Raw genomic sequence first — 12,862 nt, 5'->3', positions numbered from 1 at the left:
ATTGACAAGTAAGCTCGCTTATATGAACGTTTACAGGTTTGTATCTGTCAGACCAGATTGCAGAGTGAAGCTCGAACAAACTAGACTAAAAACGTATTTATATTTGATAGGCTAATCTAAAATAATAGATACAACAATCAAACACATTTTTTCTGAGATTGTACCCATGCAACTGGCGGGTAGATTCCAGCATCCAACCACACCCAAACAGTATCTCGGCTTGCGCGACACGCGTCCGTCCGATCCGAGCCGTCGGATATCTCATCCAAGGGATCAAAACGTCACCATATCCTCACCCCCACCCTTCTCAGGGCTGGCCGTCTCAGTGAGCACGCACCGCCCGACCTGCCAGCGCCACCGCCATGGTCTCCTGCTCCGTTTTGCTCGCATGCACCCGCGCTCCCCTCCCTCCTCTCCCAAGGCCAGCAAGTCCCCTCCTCGGAAGAACCGCCGCCACCATCACCAGAGACAACGCCAATGCTCCTCTGTTCGTCAGCCTCGTGTGCCGGCCGGGAGGAGCTGGAGGGTGGCGCCGGGGGTGGGCCCAAATCTGCCGGGACTCCTCGCTCCAAGGCCCTCCCGGCGCCGATTCTTCTGCACAGGAGCAAGAGGACAAGAAGAAGAGCGAAGCTGTTGCGGCGGCGGCAGCCCGGATTGCTAGTGATGGCGGCGGTGGTGGGAGGCTGAGCGACTGGACGACGTCGGTGCTTCTCTTCGGGGTCTGGGCGGGTATCTTGTACTACGTCTTCCAGCTCGCGCCCAACCAGACGCCGGTACGGGATTAACAGAATAGTCTTGCGTTTCCCCATTTCAGGAATTTGCCTTGTCAATTGCTTGCTTTATGCTGTTGTGAATGCGAATTTGAGTTTCTTTGATACTTATTAGTGACGATATTAGGCCTCAATTTCACGTATTTACGTAGCTTCTGTCTTCAGAGCTCGGTAGCGTCATAGTATAATCTGTTCTTGACCTTAGCAGAGCAGGAAAAGCTAGGATGATGTTGTTATTGCCCATGATTTCGTTGCCCTGGTAATATTGCTCGCTCCATTATGTACCCAACACAAGGTCTTGCTTATAAATGGAGCATTACAAAGGAACTCACTTTTTCAGTCACTTCTAAAATCATGCTATCTTCTGGAAGGCTGTCTAGGTGTTATCCAGACAAATCACATGCTGGATGCATAAGCTTTTATACATCTTGCTGTAGATCTTAACCACATGTACTTCGGTGCATGTGTTTTCAACTCACGAAAACATAGTGCTAATTCGTAACTCCATTCTGGCTGCAGTACAGAGACACGTACTTCTTGCAGAAACTTCTAAATCTGAAAGGGGATGATGGCTTTCGAATGAATGACATTCTTGTTTGTCTATGGTACATTATGGGCCTCTGGCCACTTGTGTACAGTATGTTGCTCCTTCCTACTGGTAGAAGGTAAATGAATCTGTAAATTTCCTACTGGTATAAGGTGAATGCATCTGTAATTTCTAGTCAATGCAATAGTTCTTTTTATTGTCTGCTAAATTTGTAGAAAAGAACCGTATTGTGTTTCATCTATATTTTAGCATTTTTTAGTGTATGATTTTAGCTCCTGTATTCAGCTCAGAGCCGTATGAATACTCTTTTCCTGTACTAAAATGCTATCGACATCCTATTATTCAAAAGATAGTGTACTCATGCCGTCGTTGGGGATGCTCATTTAGCATAATGATAGAGCACGCATTTGTGGGGTTTGTGGTCATGGGTTCCAGCCCCCACTCTCTTAAGATAATTTACTCATTTGTGGAACTAATGTACAGCATATTGCTTCTTCCTACCTGTAGAAGGTAAATAAATCTCAAATTTCTAGTCAATGAAGTATTCCCTTTTATTATCTGCTAAAGTTATAGAAAAGAACCATATTGCATTTTATCTATAATCTAGCATTTTTTTAATGTGAGTTTACACTCATGTATTCATCTCAGCGCTTAAAGAAAAATTTACGCTACGTTCCCTAACTAAAATGTTCCCAATTGCCTTTATTCAGAAGTTACTGGATTCATGCTGCTCATAGGGCACATTTGTTTAGCTGAATGGTAGTTCTCATAGGGCACACATGTATTCATGCTGCTTATAGGTCATGGGTTCGACTCCCTACTCCCCTTCATAAAACCAATGATTCACAGTTTACTCACGTTGCATTTGAAGGCACCACCCTTGTGTCCTATTGTCTTCTAAGAAAAACAACAACAAGCACCATGTTCATGTGCACATTCCCACACTCATACACAGGCACGTGCATGGGCTCATTACCTGTCACATTTCAGCCATTCAATGAATTATATTCATATCCACTTGATTATAGAGGCCTTTCTGTTAATACCACACTGTAGATTCATGGTTCTTTCTACCTTTTGTATATGGATGTAATATATTCTCGCTTACATAAGAGTAGTAGAGTACATATTTTTCCAAAGAGAAGTGAGATTGCCATGAATTTGGAAATGACTACTAAAAGGACGGTTATCTGGAAACTTAAAAACTGGACAAACCTAAGTCAAAAATTTGGAGAAACTAGCATTCCTTTGCATGTTCTAGTCATGATTTTGCTCTAGCAGTTTGCTAGTGTACTAGTTTTCTTGGTATACACATCAAAACAAAAACAAAAATATGATGTTAGTAGCAATTTTTCTATGCTACTGTCTTCTCTGTTATTTATGTAACAGTAAAATTGTATTGCAGTTCAAAAAGCAAGATTCCCGTCTGGCCATTCCTTGTTCTTTCGTGCATTGGGGGAGCATATGCTTTGATTCCTTACTTTGTTCTATGGAAGCCTCCTCCACCTCCCATTGATGAAGACGAAATTGGACAATGGCCATTAAAATTTCTTGAGTCAAAGTTAACTGCAGGAGTATGTTTTAGTTTTATTGTAATTTACATTCACAAACTCTGCTTAGTAATTATTGACTATATTTCTTTCCAATCATGTTGTAGGTGGTGTTTTCCCTAGGCCTTGGACTGATTATATACGCTGGAAAAGCTGGTGGTGACGATTGGAAGGAATTCATTCGATACTTTAGGGAGAGCAAATTTGTAAGTTCTACAGCATGATTCAATATTGAGTAAAAGAGTAACAACTAACGTTATGGCATATTCTATAGTAATTGTTGCACATATAACTTTCTTGTATTTACACAAATCTTTCATGCTCATTCAGTTCTATCAGTGTGGGTGTGTTTCTTATGTACTCAGGGTTTCTACCATTTCTTCTTCTTTAATACAATGATACGCAGCTCTCCTGCGTGTTTGAGAAAAAAAAAACTTGCCCTTTATAGTTGTTGCATTTACACCCCTAAAAAGTTTTTGGCAATCACAGACCTCAGGATCTGAAGAATTCCATTTACATATAGATTGGAAGTGGAGAAAACAAAGACAAACATGCTCAAAGTTTAAAAAGTTCAAATAGGCACCGATCTAGTTTCCTCTATCTCCTAAGATTCCAAGATTCCGAGTGATTTTTTTGTGGATCATGACATAGTTTTGATTCCATGTCATTGCCATCTATTTCATCAAAATGGATTTAGTCACTACAGCAGTGTTAAGAAGCAAAAGGTGTTAGGGTCAAATTAATTTCCATTTCTTTTATGCCATGTGTCAGATCCATGCCACCTGCCTTGATTTCACTTTGCTCTCGGCCTTTTCACCATTTTGGGTCTACAACGACATTACAGCAAGACGATGGTAAGTAATCAAGCACTAATGCTTAACGTTGTGCAGAGAAGTTGCAAGATAAACTTTGCAGATTGCCTGATGTAAGCAGAGCAAGAAAAACATGCATCACCTGAGACTGAATTAACGTTTGCTTATAACAGGAAAAAGGGTTCTTGGCTTCTGCCGCTTGCGTTTATCCCTTTTGTGGGGCCCTCACTCTATCTTCTACTGCGTCCATCGCTTTCCTCTCTGCTGGCTGCATCTGCTTCATCATCTGATGAAATTGAGAAATAACTGGTATCTAACTTACAACCAATGAAGATTTTGGTTGTGAACAGGGTAATATGGTTGATCTGGCAACTGGATTTGTCAGCTCAAATATTATGTCAATTACTGATCTGGAGCAAATCCACAATTTTGTATGTCACTGCACAGTTCAAATCCGAAGGCAGGTCTGGATAGACATTTTCAGCATTATCAGCATCTGGGTGCCTCACAAATTTATCAAGGTTATGCTCATTGAGTAATCAGCGGCAATGTTTCAATCTCTGACGAACAATCAACAATGTATGTATGCAACAAACTGTTAGGATACTGTATTGATATATATATATCATTCATGTATAGTAATTTTGCTCCTGTTACAGTGACCCATATGTAAGAAGCCAGCGTAGTGATACATAATCATGAATAGTTGGCTACAAATTTCTGGTTGCAGCCAAAGAAATTGCTAGCAAAAATACATAGCAATGCCAATGCAATTGTGAAGCAGATGTTTACTGTTATGTCCTTTCACCTTAAATGGCAACACACTAGCAAAATCTTTGACAATCCCAGACTCTTCCAATTAACCAGGGATTGATTGCTCTCCTTGCTTGTACTGTATATATGAAACTGTGGGCTATATTTGACCTTTCACTAACTGTTACCTTCAAACATTTTGCAACTGACTGTTCGGTTAATTTGCAGTGTAACATTTTTATCATTTTCGAACAAAGGAATTGTTAAACTTGTAAGCTTTTGTCATTTCTTAAACAGAAATTATGTAATCAGCAACAACGAACTAGAAACATCACGTAACACAGGATAAAGTCAAGAAAATAAGCAAACAGCTTAATCAGGAGGACAACAATTTTGAAGTTTGTATGAATACATCTTCTGTTCAGTTTGTGCTGAACAATTCTCATTTGTGTTTATAGGAATGCTGATCAAAGCCTCTCATGATTTCAGAAGTTAACCCTATGTCCCTATCAGAGAAAAGTGTTAAAAACTCAACAAATCAAGTTTGGGACACCTAATTACTTTACTCATTCACCTATTGCACGGCACCATTTCTGTGTTCGCGCGCATCCATGCTTCACATGGTAGCATGCATATGACATGCGCCTGTATATGCATGCAGCCCTTGGTAACATGACTTCAAGAATTGATATCTGACAACCTGATCAAGGGAACTGGAAGCCGGTGCTGTGGGCGCCGGTGGAGCTAGCCTCCGGTGGGCTGATTGCGACCCAGAGCAGGGAGATGGTGATGGAGATGAGGCCGGACCAGACGAAGACGATGGTTGGCGTCTTGCCGCGGCGGCCCATAAGCCCCTTGGCGAAGGGGTACAGGTGCGCCAGCACCCAGAAGCTGAAGAAGCCGCCACCGATGAACTTGCCCCACCGTGGGTTTTCGCTGTAGACGGTCCGTGCGAAGGCGAAGGCAATGGCGATGATGTTTATCATGCCGATGGTGATGGGCGGGATGAGCAGCGACGACCACTTAACCACGTAGAGGTCTGCATAGATGTCCTCGTTCTCGTCCGCCGCCGCCTTGGCCGTCAGAGTGAAGGAGATCTCTATCCCGGCCATTACCTTCAGCAACCCTTGTACCACCGCGTAGAGGTGGGCGCTTGTCCCTGCCATTGTCATTGCCATCACATTTCAAGTATTATTGTTGCCATGTCGCAAATTGATGGCATGCTGTGCAGTGAAGCGAGGGAAAGGACGTGCCTGAGATGAGCCAGAACTGCTCGTTGCGCCACCAGTCCTCGAGGGCAATGCCGGACCACTTGACTTCGAGGACGCCGAGTGCGATGAGGGTGACGGTGATGGTGAGGAGGTAGCAGAGGAATGCGACGTTTAGCGTCTGCACGATGAAGAAGCCGGAGAAGAGGGAGAGCGCCGGGATGAAGCAGTAGACGAGCAGGAAGATGGAGGTGAAGGGGTAGATGCCAACGTTGAGGTACGCCACCCGCTGCAGGAACATGAGCTTCCGCGACGCCAGGAACGCGTTGTTCTTCGAGAAGAAGATCTCCACCGACCCCGTCGCCCACCGCAGCACCTGATCACCATGCTCATTCATTTACCGACGATGCTCATACATCACTTGCAATGCAACTTAATTTGCTTTGGGTTCATATACATATAGACCTGGTGCAGGCGGTCGGTGAGATTGATGGGGGCGGTGCCGAGGAAGGCGTCGCGCTTGGGGATGCAGTACACGGAGCGCCAGCCACGGTTGTGCATGCGGTAGCCGCTGACGACGTCCTCCGTCACGGAGCCGTAGATCCAGCCGACGCGGTCGCCCCACTCCGTCTTGTCCTCGTACCAGCAGGAGATGACGGACACGGCCTCCGCGACGGTGGGAGGGTCGAGCGGCGGGCGGGGCACGGTGAGCGCCCCGGGGGGCCGCCCGTGCTGCACGGCTGGGTGATCGGCGATCGGGCGCGCCTGGAACTCGGCGACTGGGATGGACGCCATAAGCGCGGACGAGTTGCCGAACCGCTTGGGCACCAGCTGCGAAGTGAGCTCGGCGTCGAAGTCCTCCGCCTTGAGCGACTGCGTGTCCGTCTCCGGGTACTTGAACGTGGTCACCTTCTTCTTCTTGAACAGCACGCCGGTGTACTCGGTGGTGCGCGGGGGGTCGAAGCCGTAGAGCGCGAACCGGCGGAACATGCACCCCGTGCCCACGTACATGGGGCCCTGGAGGCCGTCGAGGGCTCGCATGTTGCCGTCGAAGAAGACGGTGTTGTTGTTGGCGTAGCGGTCGGAGGGGTCGATGCCCTCGAAGCGCTGCGGGAACTGGATGTAGGCGACACGCTCGCCGCCGCGGTCCATCATGAAGCACATGCCCTCGCGGACGGCCTGCGCGTTGTTGATGTAGTGATCGCAGTCGAAGTTGAGGATGAAGGGCCCGTTCGACATCACGGCGGAGCAACGCACAAGTGCGTTCATGGCGCCCGCCTTCTTGTTGTGGTCGTAACCCGGCCGCTTCTCACGCGACATGTACACTAGCATCGGCAGCCGGATGTCCACGTCGCTGAAGTCGATCAGCTGCTCCTCGTCGTGCATCCCGTACAGCGGGTCCGGCGACGGCGGCTTCAGCATCACCTGCCATATATGTCGAATCAAAACGAATGTGCACGCCGAGAGATTTGCTACCAATGCACCTGAAGAGCTGAGGGAAATGATGTGATGTCAATGCCTGTAGGATGCCGGCGTGGTTTCCCTTGGCGTGGTCGGGAGCAGACGCCGCCCAGGTGCCCGGCCAGTGTGTACCGTCGGCCATCCACGTCGCCTTCTTGACCTTGGGCTGTTCGGACGGGTCAGCGCCGGTCTCGCGGAGGTGTTTGAGCATCTTCATGTCCTCGCGGGCGTTGAAGGCGTCGGAGCGCCGGCGGATGGAGTCGGGGAGGCTGTTGATGCGCACCTTGAACTCGTCAAACTCCCGCTTCACCTTGCGGCGGTCCTTGACAAAGTCCGATCGCCGCTTTCCCTTGGTCGGGTCGCCCTTCAAGCTGAAGTAGCTATCCGGTTGGCGGGGCTCGATGTCGTGCTTCTTACAGAAAGGCACCCAGATGTTGGCGAAGCTTGCGGCCTCAGCCATCGCCTCGAAGGTGAGCAGCGCGCCGCCGTCGTCGGACACGTAGCATGCCAGCTTCTCCACCGGGTAGTCCACGGCCAGGATGGATAGGATGGTGGTGGCCGTGGTGAGCACCGGCTCCTTCTCCGGGTCGGCCGTAGACACGAACACGTCCAGCCCCGGCAAGTCGGACCGGCCGTGAGGGTTGGACGGCGATGGAGTCTCGAATTTTTCCTTGAGCACGGCGAGGTCCGTGCTCCGGTTGATGGGGTTCACCTTGGGGAGCATGTCGAGCAGCCAGGAGAAGGCGAACCAAAGCTCGCACACAATGGACATGCCCCAGAGCCAGAGCGCCTCCATGTTGGGATTGCGAAGGCGCCACGTTAGGTAGAAGATGAGCACGAACATCCGGATCACAATGAAGATCCGGTACGGGCTGATGATGGACGTCGGCATTGGCATCTTGCGAGTCAGCGGTTTGAACGGCTTCTGTTCCGGGAGAACGCCATCGCCGCTGAGGCTGCCTTCGTCGTCTAGGTCGTCGTCGTACATGCCGCCCTTGGGCCAGAAAGCGTTGCCATAGCCGTAGGTGCCGGAGCTCTCGAAGAGCCACCGGTTGTGATCGAACTCGCCGTTCTGGTTCCGGGCGAGCAGGGATTTGTTGGTATTCACGCCGCCCGGCCCCGGCAGGTGAAGCTTCCCCGACGGTACATCGTTTGGGTCGTCCTCGGCGTACTCGCCGATCTTGTAGTGCTCCTTGCACCCTGGGCAGATGCACCCGTCCTTTTGCGCGTCAAGGTAGCAGTCGCGGCAGATCTTGAACCTGCAATCGCAGGGGTCGATGTCCTCACCGCGCTCGTTGCGCATGACCTTGCCGTCGCAGGCAGGCATGGCGCAGCGGGAGCCCTTGGAGCCGGCCATCTGCGGGTGAGTGACCTCAGACTCGATGACCTTGTCCATGAGGTGGGCACGCGTGACGCTGTTGAACCCGCCAGTGAAGAGCGAGTTGGACACGTACTGCTCCTCGGCCTTCATGGCCACGGACGCCGGCTCCGCGCCATCCATCATCGGTTGGTTGTCCGGCGTCGGCGGGATCTGCACCGTGTAGTTGGTGTAGTCCGCGGCCAGCTCGCCCTCCATGTCGATGTCCTCCCGAGACAGACTGACGTACCGCCCGCTCGACGTCCGCCGCGCGAACTTCACCGTCTGCCCCGCCGACCCCCGCGAGCTGCCCGCCGACCCGCCGGCGCCAGGGTTCCGGATCGCCTTTTTTGGTGGCGCGTTCGACATCTTCACTCACTACTCTCTCGTTGGCGCTTCGTTTCCTGCGCTTGTAACGTGCATGGCTCGATCACTCCGACCAGCGCCCCGCCACACGCGTGTGTGCCCGTCCATGGCGAGCAGCTTGCGATGGTTTGCAAACCAAGTATGGGTGGTGGCTTGCGACCCGGCGTGCAGTGGTCGTCGTTGCGGAGGAGACCTGGTCTCGTGCAAGCGAGAAGAGCTGTCTATATTAAGGAGCAGAGAACCACTGAACTAGCCGGGTTTAGTGGGAAGAGCTTGTGGTGAATGAGATCGCAGTGTGTTGGGTGTCCCAGGATCCCACTGATATATGTGCCGAATGTCTTGTAAAATTTTGACAAATCCTTGCACGACCGTGTAATGTGCATCTGCCTTATGCTCTTTAACCAAACATCAAAGGGGCTCCAATCTTCAAGCACAAGCCGATGGTGAATGTGCCAAGGGTGACCACTTGATGGTATCAAATCCTCTTCCAGATTTAGATCGAAACAAGCGATGATTTCAAGTGTCAACGCAAGAGGATGCTAACCAATGATATCCTATAGAACAGGTTTTGTTTCTCAGAAATGTTGACAGTGATAAAAGTTTATGGAGTGTGCATGGTGTTGGAGGTCGTTGTTAAGGACCTCGACGGCCCTTTGTCTTAGCTAGCTCTTGCTCATAGATCCACGTCTCCTGAAGGCCGTTTTTGAACTTCCAGGTTTCGGAGTAACAATCTCCCGGAGCTATGTCACCTAAAGCCTCTATCTACCGGAGCCATGCCTCCCGAAGCTCTCACCTCCCGGAGCCATGTCTCTTGAAGCCTTCACCTCCCGAAGCCATGCCCCTCTGGAGTTCTCGTCCCCGGGGCTCAGGCAGGCTTTCCAAAGGCTACGGGGTGAGTTATTAAGCCTCAAGAAAGATCTATCAGAAGGGAAACACCAATCATCCTTTATGTACAAGGAAGTGACCGGCATTAAGTATCTAGGCTAGTGGATGCCGTCCTGACACTCCAGTACAATGGAGATTATCCTGACACCCCTGGCAGTGCGGCGCCGAGCCGCAATTGGTGGCCGGCTCACCCCTCAGAGTGCAGGTACCACAATAGTTACCATGATAGATATTTATCTTCTATGTAGGATAAAAAGTAGTAGGCCATGTAACTCGGTCAGGTCCTGAATATTTTGCACATAGCGATAACTTATACACTAAGCTATGTACAACCCTATAAATAGGAGGCCATGGTCGTCTGGGAGAGGGGGGGGGGGGGGCAACACACAGGACGCAGAGGTGCACAAACACAAAGTCATGCTTGTGATACTCCCCTTAGACCGATCCATTTTTTCTACTATCAATACATTTATAGTGTTCCTTCCTCTCAAACTTCGTCTCCAAGCTTGAGTCTCTTCCTTAGAAGAATCTCTTGCCGTACTTGCTGGGGCAAGACGATCTCTTACTCCAACAGCGTGCCGTCTGTGGGGATACGAACGCAGAAGTGCTAAGAGAGGTAGGATGAAACCCAAGAAGAAGACCACCAAGGCCACAATGATGGTGGCCAACCCCCCGATAATGCCTGTGCGATAGTCCAGGCGACTAAACATAGGCCGTGCCGATGACGGCCCCCCCAATCGGGGAGAACGAGGGCCTTACGGCCACCGCCGACCTAGCCATGACCATAGTTGTGGCCGGCACCGAAGGGCTCTCTACCCTGGAGACCCAGTAGCAAGGCGAGGCCCCCGTTACGCCCCTAGGGACTGCGGCCGGTGCCACCACCGAAAACACCATTCCACCCGAGAATCAATCACGCTTGACAGCACTCCTGACCCATAAGGAGGAACTGCAAATGGCCCTATGGGTCGAGCAGCAAGCTACCCGCACAACCATCGCCGCCCCCGTGACGACCGGCGCTATTCTGACCCGAGCTCTACGGGCTGATGAACTCGTCGACACCAGGACCCTGCACTTTCGGCCTCCGGAGCCTCGGAGCTGGTGTCGCGAGGATCCCTTGCAAGACTACGACTCTCCCCTGCAGGCCGACCTACAGTCTACACCCTTCCCGGAGGGCTTCTGGACCCTGAAGCTACCTAAGTTCAAGGGTGATTCAGACCCTGATGAGTTCGTCCGTTCCTATGCCCTCGCCATAGAGGCCAGCAGGGGCGGACCGGCCACCATGGCTAAATGCTTCCCTCTTTCCTTGGAAGGGGTGGCCATACGCTGGTTCTGGGTACTAGACCTTGGCGCCATTCATGCCTGGTCTCAACTCCGAGACCTCTTCCGCAACAATTTCCAAGGCACCTTCATCGAGCTAGTAACCTCCGAAAGCCTGTTCACTATTAGGCAGGAACCGAACGAAACCCTCCAGGATTACTTCTGAAGGTTCTCCCAGACCAAGGCCCAGATTAGGGGCATATCGGACTATTCGGTCATTGATGCTGCAACTCAGGGCTTGGCTGAAGGCCCCCTATACGATCGGTTGAACCGGCGTCCAATACGCATAGTGGAAGTCCTCATGAGCAAGTTCGAGGAATATGCGCAGGTAGAGGAGGAAAAACTCCGCCGAAGGCACTCGCGAGCTACTGAGACTTCCTATGTCAACCCCGAGAAGTCACTCTCGCAGGTGGGATCGTCACATGCCCCCTCTCTCCAGCGAAGAGGGGCTTTGAGGAGGCTCATACCTCCAGGTCCCAAAGGGGGTGGCAGCGACAACACCGAAACATCAACAACATCAGCCCAGGTCGCGAGGCTCCAAACCAAAACCACCCCAGGGGACGTGGCTGGGGATGCCCCAAAGGCCTCCTGGAGCGAAGCCGCTCTCCAAACCGGTGTTCCGAGGAGGAATCCTGGTGCACTCTACACGGCACGGGACGATGACATAACACCGACAACTGCCGGACCCTCACAACCTTCCGAGAAAAGTATCTTAGGAGGCAATCAGCCTTCGTCTCGACTGAGGGGGCCACCAAGGAGCCGTCTGAAGATCGCAGGCCACCGGCCAGCCAGTAGGTTGATCATTTGGCCTTGCGGAACCTTTCACAGCTGGCCCTACCTTCTCCGCCTTGATCATTCGCAGAGCAGTACAACAATGAAGGATCGCGGGGCAAACAGATCGTCCTTGCTATAACCGGTGGAGGGAGCTTCGGATGCACTTTGAAATGGTAGCAGCGAGACTACGCACACGGGGTACACCACATCGGAGCAACCAGCATCCATTAGCAGGCCCACGAATGGGCTGACGCCCCCGTGACATTCACCATCAACGATTCCGAGGGGTGAAATTTCCCCACTCCGATGCCCTGGTCATCTCAGCCAACATCGCTGAAGTTGAGGTCCGGAGAATACTAGTCGACAGAGGCAGCTCGGTAGACTTCCTATTCATACATGCCTTCGACCAGCTCTAAATCCTGTGGAGCTGGCTCTCACTAGGCCACAGACCCCTCCAGGGATTCAATGGGGCCCTCCTCGATGCCCTAGGACAGATAGAACTCCTGATCATCTTCGGCAAGGGCTCCGTAGCACGGACCGAAGTAATCACCTTCGAAGTTGTTGACGTACCTTATGCCTACAATGCCATTCTGGGACGAGGAGCACTGAACAGATTCAGAGCTATATCCCATCACAATTACCTCTGCTTGAAGATGCCCGGACCACAAGGGCTGATAACCATCCATGGTGACCAAAATCTGGCTAGGCGCATCGAGTACAGGCACCCTGCTCTACTCCCTGGCCGCCACATCCACGCCGTGACCCAGGAGGGCTCGGAGGACCCTCCATCGATGCATCCTGGGCATCACTACCCTCCGAGGCTAAGGTTGGAAAGATGCTGGGATATTTCGTCTCTCGAAGAGGCATCAAGGCCAACCCGAGCAAGATTTGTGCCATCACAGAAATATCACCTCCCACCAATCCAAAGGAAGTACAACGCTTGGCCGGCCGCCTCGCAGCCCTCAACCGCTTTCTCGCCAAATCTGCCGAGCATAGCCTCCCCTTCTTCAAACCATTTAGCTGGACTCTGGGGTGCTAAGCGGCATTCGAGGCCCTCAAATC

The 12,862-nt window shown here is 51.1% G+C and overlaps 2 protein-coding genes across 2 annotated transcripts; one reads left to right on the top strand and one right to left on the bottom strand.

Annotated features, from left to right (window-relative positions):
* Positions 1-292: 292 nt before the first annotated feature.
* LOC133899088 (uncharacterized) lies at positions 293-4,476 on the top strand. The gene is made up of 6 exons (XM_062340015.1): positions 293-773; positions 1,290-1,435; positions 2,723-2,891; positions 2,975-3,073; positions 3,639-3,721; positions 3,853-4,476. Exons 1-6 carry the CDS (start codon positions 363-365, stop codon positions 3,983-3,985), a joined length of 1,041 nt encoding a protein of 346 aa, XP_062195999.1. The 5' UTR covers positions 293-362; the 3' UTR covers positions 3,986-4,476.
* Positions 4,477-5,086: 610 nt separating this feature from the next.
* On the bottom strand, positions 5,087-8,827 carry LOC133899254 (cellulose synthase-like protein D3). Its single transcript, XM_062340233.1, has 4 exons — positions 7,160-8,827; positions 6,106-7,065; positions 5,686-6,016; positions 5,087-5,591 (listed from the first exon to the last, which is right to left on the bottom strand). The coding sequence occupies exons 1-4, from the start codon at positions 8,825-8,827 to the stop codon at positions 5,137-5,139; spliced, it is 3,414 nt and encodes a 1,137-aa protein (XP_062196217.1). The 3' UTR covers positions 5,087-5,136.
* Positions 8,828-12,862: the final 4,035 nt, after the last annotated feature.

This window comes from Phragmites australis, chromosome 18 (genome assembly GCF_958298935.1).
Source record: "Phragmites australis chromosome 18, lpPhrAust1.1, whole genome shotgun sequence".
Classification (NCBI taxonomy): domain Eukaryota; kingdom Viridiplantae; phylum Streptophyta; class Magnoliopsida; order Poales; family Poaceae; genus Phragmites; species Phragmites australis.
Note: the sequence above shows the minus strand (reverse complement) of the source record. Positions and strands in the feature narration are given on the sequence as shown.